General features: G+C 42.2%; 1 protein-coding gene across 1 annotated transcript; it reads left to right on the forward strand.

Moving 5' to 3' along the window:
- The first annotated feature begins 848 nt into the window (after positions 1-848).
- LOC147892031 (uncharacterized) lies at positions 849-1,718 on the forward strand. Its single transcript, XM_087388556.1, has one exon. The coding sequence runs from the start codon at positions 849-851 to the stop codon at positions 1,623-1,625; it is 777 nt and encodes a 258-aa protein (XP_087244682.1). The 3' UTR covers positions 1,626-1,718.
- The last annotated feature ends 16,083 nt before the right edge of the window (positions 1,719-17,801 follow it).

Genomic DNA, 17,801 nt, shown 5'->3' on the forward strand with positions numbered 1-17,801 from the left:
TAATCGTAGTTCAACGGCGAGAGACAATATTTGGGACCCTAAGAGGATCTACTTGTGTCCTTGAGTAGGATGATTCCAACAAATCGTTCAATAGACTCCGGACAGCACAAAAAGACAATTGTCATTAGAGGAAGTTGGAAGTAGAGCACGTAACATTCTCACTCTCCACTTAGCCAGTGTTACGTGCCTCTCCAACCTCGGGAAAATGGGAATTTGATCACTATAGTAAGTCAAGCTTTTACGCTTGTGAGAGTAGAGCATAAGGTAATCACGAGGTTCTCCAAACCTTCACATGCCAATAAGCCCAAACTTGCAAATCAATCTTCAAATCGAATAGGTTTCCGTAAAAAGAAATCTTTAGAAATTGATTGTTAATCAAGAGAGGAATCGCATGTGGTCTTAAATATTATATTTCTATGTTGTTAAGTATTGTTTTAAACTTCATTACATGTTTCTTCAATGTATGAAATTTGGTGAAAAAACATGGTGGATTCCCAACCGTTAGATCTCCTTCCTTTTGTGTCCATTCTCCTCCTCCACCCATGGGCGTTCTAGTCTCCTCCTCCACCCGTGGGCGCTCTAGAGGATCTTCATTCTCTCAACCTTGCTTCCTTCCCTCCCTTTGAGGCCCTCTCATCATCGACGATGCTGTGGAGGATAAAAGCAAGCTTTTAGAGAGAGAGAGAGAGATTTATGCTTTAATTTTAGAAAAAGAAGAGTGTGCTTTTATATATGCAAAGAAACCCTAAAAAAGCATTTCTGTGCACGCAGTCATATAAAACCGGGAAAAGAATAGCTTGTTCTGAAATTCAAATCTTCTCGAGATTCCATTGCTCAGGTCAGCAAACATGGCGATAATGCGAGCGGCATTCTATTTGCTAACGCTTACAATTCTTCTTCTACAACTCCTTATCCTCGGCGCATTTTTGCCTCAATCTTTCGTCCTGCACACCTTGCCAGCCCATGATGACATAGCTAGCTTGCAACAACAGGCAGCCCATTTTAGATCTCTCAGTCGTAGCTCTCGAATTGTTGCTGGACAATCTGAGGTTGATTCCTTTCCATGGGACTACGACATGTTGGAAGATGAAGGCACTATCCTTCCCTGGGAGCTTGATGTATCGTTAACTGATGTCAACGCCCCTGTGCTTCGTGGCTCCATCTCTCACATGCTTGGGTACGAGTATTTGGCTCCTTGGCCTGTCAATGAATCTTTCGCGTGGCCCCTTCGAGGCATCATCCATGGTGGCAATAGCCGATTGATGGTCTCAGCTGCAACCAGCTTGTCTCCCGAAAAGGCTCGAGCAAATGAGGTGGATTTAAAGATTGTCGCAGTCCATTACCTTCTTGATACTGGTTCTCCTTATACGTATCTGTCCAAAGAAGCTGTTAAGAGCATATCCAATAAAACGTTTTACTACGACAGTTACGATACCTTGCCGGTGCATATACACGGTGTCCCATTTGAAGTTCATGTCTCGACGTCAAAAAGTCACTTTAAGGAGGTTTCTTTGTTAGGATCTGACTTTATGAAGGCAATCCATGGAGAACTTCACGCGTTTTATGGGGGGGAAAAGTCCTTTACAGTTGTCAAGGGCTCCCCTCTGTCTCTTTCGCCCGGGTAGGACTAGCGCTGGATGGTTTTATCATTTGGTAAAATCTGAGTTTTGATTGCCAACTAAAAGCCTTTTTGGGGCCAACAATAACCAATGTCACTATTTCAGACCATATTTGATCACAAAAGGTATAAAGATCTTAGTTTTCTTTGCGTCTTTTCTGTGCATGCGCATGTGCAGGCAATTGGCCTGAAAGCTCTATTGATTAACCGAGTTGTTGCTTCAACCATATTGATCTAACTTTACAATGTTTGTATTTTGCTTCCTACTGGATTATGACAATGGCTATGAAGTTTCTCACATTTTCTGGTGTGTAATTTCATAGCCGCTTTGATACACTTTTTGACCATCTGTGTTTGCACGCCTTCTACTGCTTGCTTACTGAGTTCGTGTTTGTATGCCTTATGGATTCTGTGTTTGGTGTACATTGATTGATCCTTGTTCCACGTACTGGATAGCTATAGCACCATTTGTATCACGGTTAACCAATTCCATGTCCTACCCTTTCACACCATAGCTGCTCACAAAAGTTGCTAGTGTATAGTAAGGTAGGCATGTTTCTGTTGCTGCTCATGTGCTACATGTCCTGTTCAACGTTCTAAGATGAAGAACATCTCAAGTCGCCTTGGTTGAGGCATGCTTGCACGTTGTAGGGTGCGGCTCAGAATCAGAGAAGGCATCTTGTGGCTATTAGCAGATAATGCTTCTACCAGCTATTAGCAATTACTAGAAAATAATACCTAGTACTTTGTCATAAATAATTAGCATCCATTAGCAGGGTGCAACCGTTAGAAAATGTACACAATTTTCTAGTAATCTCAGGAGCTATTATCAATTACAAGAAAACAACACCTACTACTATCTAATAGCTAATTGGCATCCATCAGTAGAGTGCAACCATTATAAAATGTATACTTGAGGCACAGCAAGAAGGTGAATTGGGCGCGGCGCTAATAGATAATTGTTCCACGTACTGGATAGCTATAGCACCCTTTGTATCACAGAAAACGCATTTTTCTGTTGTTGCTCATGTGCTACATGTCATGTTCAATGTTCTAAGATGAAGAACATCTCAAGTCGCCTTAGTTGAGGCATGCTTGCACGTTGTAGGGTGCGGCCCAGAATCAGAGAAGGCATCTAGTGGCTATTAGCAGACAATGCTTCTACCATCTATTAGCAATTACTAGAAAACAATACCTAGTACTTTGTCATAAATAATTAGCATCCATTAGTAGGGTGCAACCGTTAGAAAATGTAGACAATTTTCTAGTAGTCTCAGGAGCTATTATCAATTACAAGAAAACAACACCTACTACAATCTAATAGCTAATTGGCATCCATCAGTAGAGTGCAACCATTATAAAATGTATACCTGAGGCACAGCAAGAAGGTGAATTGGGCGCTAATAGATAATTAGCTAGTAGTAGGTATTAGCTCTAGTAATCAGTTATAGGTAATTAACTGCTATAAGTATCTAATAGCAACTACTCATAGCTACTATTAGGTGCTAACAGCTGCTAAGAGGTGCTAATAGTTAGTAGCTGCTGCTGATAGCTGCCTACTAGTTGGTAGTTGCTATTAGATGCTTATAGTTCAAGGTAGTTGCTATTAGCAGCTAAGAGCAGCTACTGACTATTAGCAGCTATTACCAGCTACCAACTATAGCTATAATCAAACCATCTATGAGCAACTACTATCTCAAGAAACAATAGCTAATAGGTAATTAGCAACTATTAGAAGGCAATAACACCTAGCAACTACTTGCAACTATTTATAGCTACTATAGTATTAGCTCACATATCAATAGAATGCCCGTATTAGCTATTAAGAGCTAAAAGACCATGCTAGTACCAGCTATTAGTATCAAATAATAGTTAGCACTAGCTAACAGGTACTTGTCTAAGTCAAAGAAAAAAGCCTTCACAAAGCATGAGTCTTAGGAGGGGAAGACGAGTGTTGAAGCTAACTTGAAGAAGATGAAGAAGTGTGGAAGGATCCTTACTCATATCCAGATCAAGAAATTGAAGGGTAACAAGCAGAAAAAAGCACATTTGACAATCATTCACGGTGGATCGATGGCTGAGAAAGTTAACTTTGGATACAAGCTTCTCGAGAGAGCAGCTGATAGGTAGTGCTTTGTCTCACGAAGAGCCATGGATATGGAGTGGGATGTTACAAGGCTACCACGTAAAACCCACAGGGGTCTTTGCAAGTTTGTTAGCGTTGGTGCATTGCATCTGGCCCACGTGTCCTACACTATGGACAGAGCTAGTAAGAGAGTTTATCACTACCACACTAAAATGAATAAGACAATCTACAAAGTTAAGAGGTTTTAGTAGCTACTAGAAAACAATACCTGCTACTAGCTAATAGTTAATTAGCAACCATTAGTAGCGTGAAACTATAATAAAGTGTATACTTGAGACACATCAAGAAGGTCAATTGGGTGCTCTTCGTAAGCTTTCGGCCAAAGTGTTTTTCTACCAACATACTTCTTATTCAGTGATCCTCTACTCTGTCATCCAGAAGCTTGTCACCACATCCCTAACCTCAAGTGTTATATTACTTGCTCATTATGTCCTTTGGCATGTGGAAAGGGAAAACCTAGAGTTTTATCATTGCAGGCAATGGATATACGGTAGTATAGAGGTGTCTCCTATCGACACCTACTTTCTGAAGTCGATGCTTCATCAGAATTTAATAACATCATCAAGCTTGATGTTTTGAGAAACTTTTCATTCCTGGACTTTGGGCACTTTGGACTTTGTGTTTTGCACGTTAGCAAGGAGCCTTGCTGACACATCGACAAAAACTGCTCGGCGAAATCTCTTATTGCTGGATGGAGGGTAAACTGAATGAGTATGTCTTTCTTAGCAGCCCTTTTTTGAATTACTCAACCATACATTTGGGAATTGTTTCTTTTATCTTGCTGCCATATCTTAAGAATCTCTGCTCGCTTGTTTTTTCTCTTTGCTATCTTTTATGCAGCACTTTGTATTGCTTAATGTCTATTTTTCCCATTTGTGGTCCATATTGGAAACATTTACATGCTCATGTTCATATTGTCATAGACCAGGAATTTTCAATCTATGAAATGTTGTAATACAGTGCCTCTGCAAATGGTAACCGGGGCCAATGTGAGTGCCCTTGGGGTTTTAGTGCGAGTCGAAGCGACGGGCAGCAGTGGCCTTACAAGTGCGAGGCAAAGGTGCTTTGATGCCGGACTGCGGTATGGGCAAGCCGCATGAAGAGGCACAAGGAATTCGAAATTACGTGATTCATGAATGTGAGTGCATGGAGGTTGTGTCTGCTACAAGTGGAATTAGAGCCACGTCTGTTGCAAGGTCCATCGACTGTTGTGTATTGCAACTATAGTGCTACCTTGTAATGATTGCAAATGGGCTCGCTTCGTTGTGACTGCAAGTTTATCATCACCACGACTGCACGTTCACTCTACCAGTGCTTAGCCAAGCTTCAGTCAGTGAGATTGGGTCGTGAGGCTTCGTCTTTAGAGCAACTCCCCACATGAGCTAGCAGGGCTATCCCAACTCAAGACCAATCAATTCTAGTCGAGCAATGCAAATGGGCTATCCCAACTCAAGACCCATCAATTCTAGTCGAGCAATGCAAATGGGCTACAATTGCGGCCTGCATGCCGCCATGCAACAATGATGTGCCTAATGGGTTTTTGTGGAAGTTTTGAGATATTTTGTACTACAAAATTTGGCAGATCAATTGTAATACGAGCATGCATTCCCAACGACATCTTCATCATGCTTGTGCAAAGAAGTGTGACAACAAGCAAACACTTGAAATAGATATAGTTAACACACACTAGCTCACAAGATTCACATAGGCTCTCAATTTCTCGTGGGATAGGTTTGCTAAGAGGTTGGACATAATTAGTCAAAAACTCAAAGGCTAGATTTGTATGAGTAGCTCCTACCCCAAAGATAAGGACCTTGTTGGAAAGGTCACCTCCCCATCTGTAAGCCCCCAAATGAGGAGAGCGTGGGGGAGGGAGACCTACGCCAAGATGTGCCCAAAGAGAGATTACCTGGATGTGTGGATTTGGGATAGATTTGGAGCATTCATGGTTGGCGGGGTGTCCCAGGTAAAAGGCACGGTGACATCAGCAATGTACGGAACAGTACGATGCTACATACGTGGCTGGAGAGAGCCTGGCAGAGGGCAGAACCAGCAGGGAGAACAGGCACTGACATGGTGGGGGATGGGGCAGCACATGGCAGCCCATATGGAGGGCTGGTTGGGCTGGGCAAAGCCAGCAAACCAGGCCCTATCTAGGGCTGGCCAAGGGCTCAGCCCCTGCATAGAATCGTGGGCCAGCAAGCCCTGGAAAAGAGAGCCCAGGAGGGCGATTTTGTGGGGCTAGTAAAGGGCCCTATTGGGCTGAGCCAACCAGGTCGGTTGGGCCAGCCAACCTGGTCTGTCCAGTCGGCCCAGATTGGGACAGACTGGCCGGTTTTCTCAGCAGGCCTTAGGGCCTATATAAGGAGAGGCTCTTGGCCTCATTCAATATCCAGCAGCCAGCAGTTCCAGGGCAGAAAGGAGCAGCAGGAAGCCTACTCTCTGGGCCTATCTAGAGGAGGTGAGAGAGTGCAAGAGGTGCTGCAGACTTAGCTCTAGGGAGAGGCTGGACCTTGGCTGTCTTCTAGGGCAGCAAGGTGCTGAGATCATCATACCTTCTGGAGCAGCCATTCACAAGCAGGTTGGAGCAGTGGAACAGGGACCTGTGTGCTGCAGACAAAGCTTGGCAGGGGCTGCCCACCTATGCTGATTCACAGGCAGTAAGGTGGAGAAGAACACACTGGACGGAAAGTCTACAAACGCTCGAGGTGGAGCATGCGGGCTCGAGTCTAGAGATAACTGGCTGATAGGAGAAGGACCTTGTGGTAAGATCAGAGGACCACACCATTGGTGGGACTCTGGATCTATATCTTTTGTATTGTGTCCATAGTTTTGGACGGAAATATTATTTTGGTGGTATCTCTATCTGGCTGGTTCATTGTCTATTGATGAGTCTGCTAATCTATGTGACGCACATTAAGTAAAGAAGTTTGTGATTCCACACACCCACACCCACACTGTGTGAGCTCTTGGGCATTACTATAAGTCTTCCGCTATGTGTACCCTCTGTTGGGTAATTTCTAACATGGTATCAGAGCCCAAGTAGGAGGCTCACAGGTGTGGGAGCCTGAAGGCAGGGACCTTGCTGAAGGACGACCCTGATTCAGAAGCTCTTGGGAATCGACTTCCACGATTGGAGGATTGTATCCTTGCGAAGAGGAGGGTGACTCAAGTTCAGTCAGGTGCGTTTAAAGTTTGCGGTCCAGGTTATCTGGAGATGTACTTTTGTTGCAAACCTTGCCAAAGGAAGGACGGGTTGAAATAGACCCTCAGAGCATGGTGCTTGGAAGACTCCAGGTTGTTCACTCATTATGAGGGGGACAACTGGAAGATTGTAGAGGCTGGGTTGCTCGAGTTCGAAGGCGGGAATGTGATTGAAGGGGGTGGTGCCAGGAGGTGCTACCAAAGATGGACCTGTGTACCAGGATGGTGTGCGGAAGCAGAACCGGACTTGGTGGAGCAGGAGCCATTGGATGAAAAGCCAGAAAAAGATTTCGACACCGAAAGGTTCCAGAGGACTACGACCAAGGAGTTACTAGAGCATCTTCATCCACGTGTTGGCATTGGGTTGAGATGTGTTGGTGAGAGGGGGTGTTGGAAAGGTCACCTCCCCATCTGTAAGCCCCCAAATGAGGAGAGCGTGGGGGAGGGAGACCTACGGCAGGATGTGCCCAAAGAGAGATTACCTGGATGTGTGGATCTGGGATAGATTTGGAGCATTCATGGTTGGCGGGGTGTCCCAGGTAAAAGGCGCGATGACATCAGCAATGTACGAAACAGTATGGTGCTGCATACGTGGCTGGAGACAGCCTGGCAGAGGGCAGAACCAGCAGGGAGAACAGGCGCTGACATGGCGGGGGATGGGGCAGCACATGGCAGCCCATATGGAGGGCTGGTTGGGCTGGGCAAAGCCAGCAAACCAGGCCCTATCTAGGGCTGGCCAAGGGCTCAGCCCCTGCATAGAATCGTGGGCCAGCAAGCCCTGGAAAAGAGAGCCCAGGAGGGCGATTTTGTGGGGCTAGTAAAGGGCCCTATTGGGCTGAGCCAACCAGGTCGGTTGGGCCAGCCAACCTGGTCTGTCCAGTCGGCCCAGATTGGGACAGACTGGTCGGTTTTCTCAGCAGGCCTTAGGGCCTATATAAGGAGAGGCTCTTGGCCTCATTCAATATCCAGCAGCCAGCAGTTCCAGGGCAGAAAGGAGCAGCAGGAAGCCGCCTACTCTCTGGGCCTATCTACAGGAGGTGAGAGAGTGCAAGAGGTGCTGCAGACTTAGCTCTAGGGAGAGGCCGGTGGACCTCGGCTGTCTTCTAGGGCAGCAAGGTGCTGAGATCATCATACCTTCTGGAACAGCCATTCACAAGCAGGTTGGAGCAGTGGAACAGGGACTTGTGTGCTGCAGACAAAGCTTGGCAGGGGCTGCCCACCTATGCTGATTCACAGGCAATAAGGTGGAGAAGAACACACTGGACGGAAAGTCTACAGACGCTCGAGGTGGAGCACGCGGGCTCGAGTCTAGAGATAACTGGCTGATAGGAGAAGGACCTTGTGGTAAGATTAGAGGACCACACCATTGGTGGGACTCTGGATCTATATCTTTTGTATTGTGTCCATAGTTTTGGACGGAAATATTATTTTGGTGGTTTCTCTATCTGGCTGGTTCATTGTCTATTGATGAGTCTACTAATCTATGTGACGCACATTAAGTAAAGAAGTTTGTGATTCCACACACCCTTACCCACACTTTGTGAGCTCCTAGGCATTACTATAAGTCTTCCGCTATGTGTACCCTCTGTTGGGTAATTTCTAACAAACTAGCCATACAGGCTAAAGATAAGGACCTAACCATAGAGACCAAAGAGAAACCTAGGGTTGAGAAAGAAGACCAAAGCCAACACTCAACCAACACTCTTGCAACCCTAGGAGAATATCTAGTACCCAAAGAGTAGATAAGGCTTACCATTGAGATTCAACAATTGTACAAGAAGCACACAAGGCATTAGAACCAACACCACTGATGAGGAGCTACAAGGAGAGCTTGACTTATTCATTTTTGAGACGGAGAGCAGTTCCACAAGGGGGCTTGCCAACTCTATACCAAGAGATATTGAGATACCACATGACACAAAGAAAATAAGTTGCCGTCAGTGCACCATCTAGTATCTAATGCATAAGGAGTACATTAGGGAAAAGAACTCATAAGAAGGGGAGAAGCTTGCACTTATCAATGCAATTGCAAACTCTTCCAAACTGGTGCTAATTGACATTTTAATTATTATGAAATGATGATAAGTGATGGAAAAAACTTCAAATTGTGGGTGAGGAAAGTCGTAAACCAAAATCTCCCACCAAGCCTGAGGCTACTTAAGGCTATCTCAATCCAATTGGAGCAAAGTTTTGGGAGTCTATTTCCAATGTTGATTCCCTAACGCTTTGCATCCCTTAGAATGGTTTTGCATCTCGAATTGTGGATTGTTGGTAAATTTGTGGGCAAAAAACTTTTTGGTATAGGCTTTGGTATGTTTGTCGGTATAGATGTTGATATACGCATCGATTATCCTAGACAGGTATACTAATGTTTATATCGATGTCTATACCGGCATAGGCTTTGGTATGGTGGTTGGTATAGACATCGATATACGCATCGATTATCCTAAATAGGTATACTAATGTCTATAGACTCTTCGATATAGGCTTTGGTATGTTGGTTGGTAAAGACGTCGATATATGCATCGATTATCCTAGACAGATATACTAATGTTTATATTGATGCCTATACCGATTAAAATACCAATGCTAGCATTCTCCACAAAATTATAGTAAGTAGTTTACAAGACGACCCAAAATTATTTTGATCTACAAGTTTTATCATTTTGAATATTAAAAATTTAAGAACATCTATACCAAGTTTGGGATCAAAATACTCATATTTGTGATGAATCAATAGATGAATTGCTATAAGGCACATGGTTGGTAGTAAAATTTTATAGTTATTGATAAGGATTTCATGTTGAGAGTAAAAATTTAAAAGAAAGATGGACTAGATAGATTAAAATATCATACTTATCAAGGTATGAAAGTTGGTTATAGCTACAGTTTTATAGCATTGTCTCCTTAGAGATAGTGCTTTAGTGGAAGATTGAAACTCTTTTGTGAATTTCCACATGTAACTTTTCTTAAAAATTAATTGTGTTTCAAATTACCATTAATGGAGATCAACCTACAGAAATTGCCTTTTAATAGCCCAGTTCCCTTAAGAAAATTGAGTGCTTTCTCTTTCGCATCCAAAAGCACTTGCTTTACCATTATACTGGGAGGTAGTGCCAATGCACACTTGTGCGCTCTTGTTATTTGTGATTATTCATGTGAGGTGATCACTCATTTCCAACAACATACCATATGAATTCCTCAAGCATTGTTAAACTTGAAAGAGCCAAAGGTGAGTGTGATGAGCAAAATAAAACAGTGTTGCCGATGAAAGGCATATTGTATAACCAGGGTTTATTTTATGGGGCTCATGCATGCTTTTTGAAATAGACTCATTGAAAGCATCACCTTTATTTAAAAAAAAGGAAATCAGTGACCCTAAAGCAATATACACTGCCTTTAGTTGTTTTTTCAATGATCCATGGCATGGAAATGACTCTAATCATGTAGGGGTGAATTAAGCTTTTTGTTTTCTTAGTTGGTCCAATTTGGGCTTGATTCACAAAGTGAGGATTGATTTCATGTATTCTACCAATGGTTTTGTGTCAAATGATGCTTTTCAAGTGTAAAGAGATAGGAATATATGTATCTTGAGTGTACTATCAATTACTCTTAGTATGGCTATTAAAACCCTCCCGTTTATTAGCCATCTACACATATTTGTGTAGCACTATAACAATTTTTCCTTTTCAAAAAAGAAAACTTTGTTGGCACTACATGGCTTCAAAGGGTAATGTCAAAGCTAGGACTTGGAACTAGGTTATATTTATTTTTCTTTCTTTGGAACATCTTTGTTGCCAAACATCAAAATTTTTAGGATGGCTTTCGTGTGTGTGTGCATGTGTGTGTGTGTGTGCACACGCGTGCATGCTTGCATGTGTGCGCTCGTGCGTGTTGGGAATCTCAAGTCCTCTTCACAAGAAGTTATGTTGGCAAGTCGAAAGTTATTGGAGCATGTTTCTCCCATTTTTGTGCTCAATAACTTCAATCACCTTTCATGGAAACTTGATGCTCTAAAGTCGTGCAATAAATAGAAGTTCTCGGGTTGGGATGGTCTAACGAGGGAGTTCTTTTTGGCTTACTGGGATGCCCTTAAGCATGTTTTATTGCATATGGTTAATAGTGCCTAGCAAAATCAGCAAACACCAGATGCTTGGAAGAAAGGGATGGTTAAGTTGATTCCCAAAAAGCATCTTTGTGAATCATTTGTTGATTGGAGGTCTATTACGCTCATGCTAGTCATTTATAAGATGATTGCCAAAATGGTGGTTGATAGAATAAAAGGTTTTATGCATGATGGTCGACATCTTAAACTGATATGGCTTTATCCCTCGTAGACACATCACATGTAATATTTCAAATGCCTAAATTGAGATAGAATATGCAAAGTATACTTAGTGGGATGTACACTTGTTGCAAGTGGACATCACCAAAGCTTTTGATACTATGTAGTGGGATTTTATCTCATGGACCATACAATCCTTCAGAAACAACACTTATCTACTGGCTCTACAATGATGATAACGTTGCATGCATTATATTTTTTATCAATGGACTTTAAATCATTCAATGAGATAGGTATGTCCTCTTATGCTTTGCTTTATGCAATAGCTACTCATTTGATGCTTTGCTATATTGATTATCTTTTAGTCACGTTGGGATGGAATATCACTCGTTGTATAGAAAACAGATTGGGTACTTGCAAAGCTCATGAAGATATGGAATATTAGAAGTTAGCCACTTGGCCTCTTCATGTTCAACTCCAAATTGTGCAATCAATTATGGTGTCTTATATTTAACTTTTGTTGTCTTCTTTCATGTTCACTCTAGTGGAGACTTTTTGGTACTCAAAACATGGCCATAAGAGTATTAGATTGCTCTCTAAGGAGCATCTTTGTTCCCAAAGATTCAATGTGGCTTGAATATATTCAATTTTCATATCCATATTTTGGCTCACAAGGAAAAAATAATGCTGCATTTTTTGCAGGATGATTAGCCTTGGGTTGCCATGATGTGTCATCTACTCTCGCAGTTGACTCCTACTTTTGAGCATTGCCATCCCACTCCTTGGAATTTCATTTTGGGTTATATTGATGGCACGATTAAAGGTTGTTTTTTTATTTCCAAAATGTTCTTGGCTTGGAAGTAGATTCTCTCTCATCATAAATGGTATGGTCATAACTCTCTATGGTTATGACTCTCTAGGTCAATCAAATGTCTTTGACCAATCCCTTTAACACAAAAACATAACGCTACGGGACATTTTTCCAGCCCATTGCATACCATTTCAGCATGCCAAGCTCTCGTTAATTTGCACCTCTTGTGTGGACTCCTTTTTGCACTAATTCACTCATAAATTTCCAACCATGACCTTCGATTGACAATCCGTCTGCATCAGCATATTTTTACACTCACGTGGGACAATTCTAGACACATTATTAAAATGGCAGTCTCTACCACACATCTAACCCCCTAACACACCTACATCAACACCCACACTGTGGAAGAGGCACCCGTCCCACGTCTCACCAAATTTGCATGCAACTACACTCCGGCCAATGCCGCCGACAACCCTCTGTCCTGAATTTTTCCCTTGAAATTCAACCAATTCCTTTGACTCCTCCAATGACACGACATGGTAGATCACTGTCGCAATGATGGTGACCTTGAACTCGAAGCAGATGGGAAGAATTTACTTAACCCTCGCAACAACAATTTTGGCTGCAACAATAACAATAAAGGCAAATGTCCCTTGGGCAAACTCAAACTTCCCAAATACAATGGTCGAGGCGACTCATTAAGGTTCCTCTGATATTTTGATGCCGCATGTTGAGCTGGAGGAGACCAATCCAATGAAACCAAGGTCGCATGGTTCCTTATGATCTTAACGGATGAAGTCTCAGAATGGTACCTAGACCTCTTAGTGGAAGAAAGAGCCACATGGGACTTGTTGCTGCAAGGTGAATTCAAGAGGCGCTTTCAAATGGAGAGACTACAAGATGATCCCACTCTACAACTAAGCTCGAACAAGGTTGGCGAGTAGATGTACGCACGTACCTGGGTAAGATGAAATGCTCAATTGCCAAATGTGACCCACGTCCTGATGACAAGTATCTCATGGCTTGGTTCATTGAAGACCTAAGGAAGAAAATCCGTAAAGACATGAAAAGATTAGCGGTTACAAAACATTTAATGCTGCACATGCGGCAGCCATTGACATCAAGTATGGCATGATCGACTCTGACACCAGTAGTGATGATGGAAGAGCTAGTGTGTGAGAGAAGCACTCTAAAAGGGAAAATCCAAGTTTACTACCAAAACGTCTAATAAAGATCACCTAGAAGCCATGACCATGAAGCTAAGAGAAGAAATGATGCAAGCCATGGAATAAAAGCTTTACATGTCTCAGTCGGCCACCTCAGACTTATCCACGATGAGAAAATGTATGGTTTCCACACTGCATGGCCAATCATACAAAAAATGAATACCCCATCCTAAGAGCCAAGATCAATGCACAAGCCAATCCATCGCCAAGTTTGTGGTGCCATATCTGCGTAGTTGGTGGGCATGACAAAAATAGTTGCATCTTCAACATGCATAACAACCTGCCTCGACCTCAACAATACCAACCAACACCCATCCTAGTGTACAGGCAACCGATACTTGCACAAGCACCCCTAGCTTCGAGGTTGAATTATGTTTCTGTCTAGACCCAAGTTTCATAATTACTTAGAAATCCAAATCGACGACCATATCCAAGAGCGCTAAATCTAGCTTCTCCATTAGTTCCAATACAAGAGGAAGTGGATTCGCAATTTGCTAAGTACCCATTATACTATGTGTAAGGAACGGAAGGTTTAATACCACTCTATGCGATCCAATCCCTGACTTGGTCCCGCCGAGTATTAACACTATACTTGAGACTCTATTCCAACAACAAAATCCACAACATAATGTACTGCCACGCTAACTTGAAGGGGCCGCACTCTCTAACATTATAAGTTGCCTTGTGTCGATTCCCATTGGAATCCTCTTACGCTAAGTTGCATTAATTTGGGTGTTTTTTTTAAATTAGAAAAAAATGCCCAAATACGTGTTTTTTACGATTTAAAATGTTTCAAACGTTTTTTGATATTTTATTCGTACAAATAGGTTATTCGTATGAATAACCTGTTCGTACAAATAAACAGCTATTCGTACGAATAAAGTTATTCAAACGAATAAAGTTATTCGTACGAATAGTTCAGTTTATTCGTACGAATATACATAGTATAAACTTGTAGCCACTGCCATTTTTGGTATTTGTACGAATACATCCACCTGTCTTCCTTGCCACCTCAGCCACTTGCTTGCCAGCCCTGCCACCTCCTGCTTGCCTACCTGCTACCTCGTGCTTGCTTCCATACCTACCAGCTCTTGTCATAGGTACCTTATTGCCCCCTTGCTTGTGTTGCAGTCTTTTGTTAGTAAATTAATGTTTCTTTTGTTTTGTTTTGTTTAGGATTGGCACTCATCTATTTAAGGAGAGTTGTGTATTGCAGTCTTTTTAAATTGTTTAATATTTATTTTGTATTGTATTTAAGTGTGTAGACAGGCTGGTTCTCATCTCTCTTGCGAGAGTTGTGTGTTGAAGTCTGTTTTTGTCGTGTGTTGCAATTTTAATTATAATATAAATAATTATTTTTTACCTGAGGTTGGCACTCATCTCTCTTAAGAGAGTTGTGTGTTGCAGTCTCGATTTGTATAAAAATGTTTGTTTGTAGGAACTCTTGGGCTGGCGCTCATCTCTCTTAAGAGAGTTGTGTGTTGCAGTCCAAGCTTAGTGATGTTTTCATAGATGCTTATTCTGGAACTCATCTCTCCCTTGAGAGTTGGGTGTTACAGTCTAAGTTTAGAGATGTTTTCAAGCACTTAGTCTAGCACTCAACTGTCCCTTGATAGTTGTGTGTTGTAGTCTAAGTTAAATATCATGCGACGTGCTCTTAGACACTTAGTCTAGCACTCAACTGTCCCTTGATAGTTGTGTGTTGCAGTTTAAGTTAGATATCATGCGATGTGCTCTTAAACACTTAGTCTAGCACTCAACTGTCCCTTGATAGTTGTGTGTTGCAGTCTAAGTTAGATATCATGTGATGTGCTCTTAGACACTTAGTCTGGTACTCAACTGTCCCTTGATAGTTGTGTGTTGCAGTTGAAGCCTAGTGTTAGATGGTGAAGTGCACGATTAGGTTATACCTAGGTAATTTTTTTGCAGATTACACACTTATTTTTTGTGTTTTGATTTTGTATAGTCTGTTACATGATGTGAGCTTGAGTTGAGAGGTTATATTTAGGTAATTTCTTAGACTACTTGCATTGTTAATTGTTATGGCTTAATGAGTTTCTTATTGCACCTGGCACTGAATTCTTTTTTGAATTATGTGTTGCAGCTTACTACATATGAGATGGCTCACACAGATGAGAAGAGGAAGTGTCAACAACCTGATCTCACTAAGTTTGAGAGGAAGGTGCTGAAAAACGAGGATGTACACTTCTTAATGAATGTCAATCAAGACATCATTGAAACAGCTTTCCAAAATGGTGAAAGCAGTGTACAAAATTTGGTGAGGACAATGGCCGAGCGTGGAGGGAGCATCTTGTGTGATCGATTTCCAGATGTTTTCACAGTATAGTCTATAGACTAGTATTTGTACCACTTAGCGATGGAGGGTCGACGATGCCTCAGTCAAATAGGTCGAGACCTAAACTCGTGTGACACAAAGTGGGAGGGTCTTGTTGTAGATGCTAGGGTCACATACATCAAGAATGTGTGGTGAGGTTACAAAGGCAAAGGAGGTGCCTTAACCTCCCTTCCATCAATGCACCCATGCCCCCAAGCACGGTCGCAACCACAAGCACCAATGCACACATGCCCCTAGTTAGATGCTGCATTGCATCCATTGCAACCACAAGCACCAATGCACCCATGTCTCGAGTCACATGCCGCATTCCACCCAACGCAGTCGCAAGCACCACTACAGCCACACCACGTGTATGCACTAGTGCATCGACCACAACATGTCTTTCCCCGTATCCCTTTTTTCCAAGGTCTTCCATAACCAGAAGAAGTTCCTCCTCCTAGTCCACATCTCCCACCACATGCACGATGACATTTTGCCACATCTTTTGCTTCTCTATTTGTGCCTCCTACCGCACGCGTAGACCACTTTCCATCTCCTGCATACTCGCCTGCACCACAAATGCACAATCTATTTGCACAAGTAGATACATTCCCATCTCCTTCATTCTCACCTGCATAAGCACCTTACACATCACATGGTTTGTGTGATCGTTTAGTGCAATTGTGGGCACAGGCACAAAAGGAACAGTCAACATGTGCAATATTCTTGTCGCTCCCTTTGATCCGCACAAGATTTATGCATGTAAGGTGCTGAGGGTTTCTATGCCAATTGATGCATTGAAGGCCAGAGCATTAGAACAAGCCACGTGCTTGGGCGATGTTATACATCTGGGCATCATCCAAGCGATAGGTCTAGTCCATGACGATAACCCAATGATACTATTTCCATTCTGGAATGGAAATCATTTGGAAAGATGGCTAACCTACCTCGGACATGATGGAAAGTGACCATCTCCGATGTTTCACAAAGATGATGCAAAAATGCCTGCTAGAGCTCCACGGGTCCATCAACATGTATTTGATATTTTAAGTGTACTAGTTCGCACTATTCATTACATGCACCAACACAATGTCCTGCATATTGATTTGCATGCGCAAAACATTATGCTACTCGTGGATTCATCCGAGGAGGTGTATCTGGGCATTTTTATTGGGGAATGACGACCCCATGCAGCACTACAAAGCACTATCCTGCATTACTCAGTGTGTGCAGAGTTCCATTGCTAGATTTTGTCACATTGCTCCAGAGTGCCTCTGCACCAATCCCCCACCTTTCGATATTGCACAAGATGTGTATGCCATGTCTCATCAGATACTGAAGATCTTGGACATTTGTGCACCATCGCCAAGTACGGGACCTGCAGAAGCTCTAATCGGGTGTCTACAACGATTTGCAATTCAGGGAAAGTCAGCCAAACCGAATAGACGTCCAAGTACTGCAGATTTTCGTGGGATTTTTTGACATTGCTCCAAGATGTGGTATACAGCTCTGTCCAAACCAAGGACTTAAACTAGCAAATGACTGTGTCTTTCTTGGATAGGATGTAACATGAGTAACCGATCATGAATACTTGTAACATTGTTATTTTTATATATCATCCAAGTCTAGATCCACTCCATTGTTCAAGTTTGTATATTTACAAATGACATGATAAATGATGCATCAAGTAATGTTTAAATATTGTTTGTATAAGTCAATGATGCAATAAAAATGATGATCCAATTGTCAAATATGATAAATGATGCAATAATTAATGTTTAAATATTATTTGTATAAGTGAATGATGCGATAAAAATGATGGTCCAATTTTAAAATATGATAAATGATGCAATAATAAATATTTAAATTTTATTTGTATAGGTTTAATATTGTTTAATTGTTTAATATTATTTGTGGTTACAAATTAATTCTATCTTGTTGTCATTTCTTAGGCTAAGTATGACCATGGAGGGAGAGAACTTAGAGATCATCCTCCCATAGGATCCTCCCCAACGAGAGCAACTTCCAGTCCAAGAGGGCCCACAAGGTGCTTTTGTGCCTCAAGAGGCTGATTTAGTAGACCAACTAAATCACGTCGAGGCTCACACTATCTTACAAGCGCAAAGAGAGATGCTGGGCAGAGAGGGGCTAGATATTTTTGCTGTTGGTCTAG

This window comes from Dipteris shenzhenensis, chromosome 17 (genome assembly GCF_047967505.1).
Source record: "Dipteris shenzhenensis isolate YYH24624 ecotype China chromosome 17, Dip_SZ_1.0, whole genome shotgun sequence".
Taxonomy (NCBI): domain Eukaryota; kingdom Viridiplantae; phylum Streptophyta; class Polypodiopsida; order Gleicheniales; family Dipteridaceae; genus Dipteris; species Dipteris shenzhenensis.

Excerpts from the sequence above, each read along its gene's own strand:
- LOC147892031 (XM_087388556.1), top strand. The coding sequence starts at position 849 with ATGGCGATAATGCGAGCGGCATTCTATTTGCTAACGCTTACAATTCTT.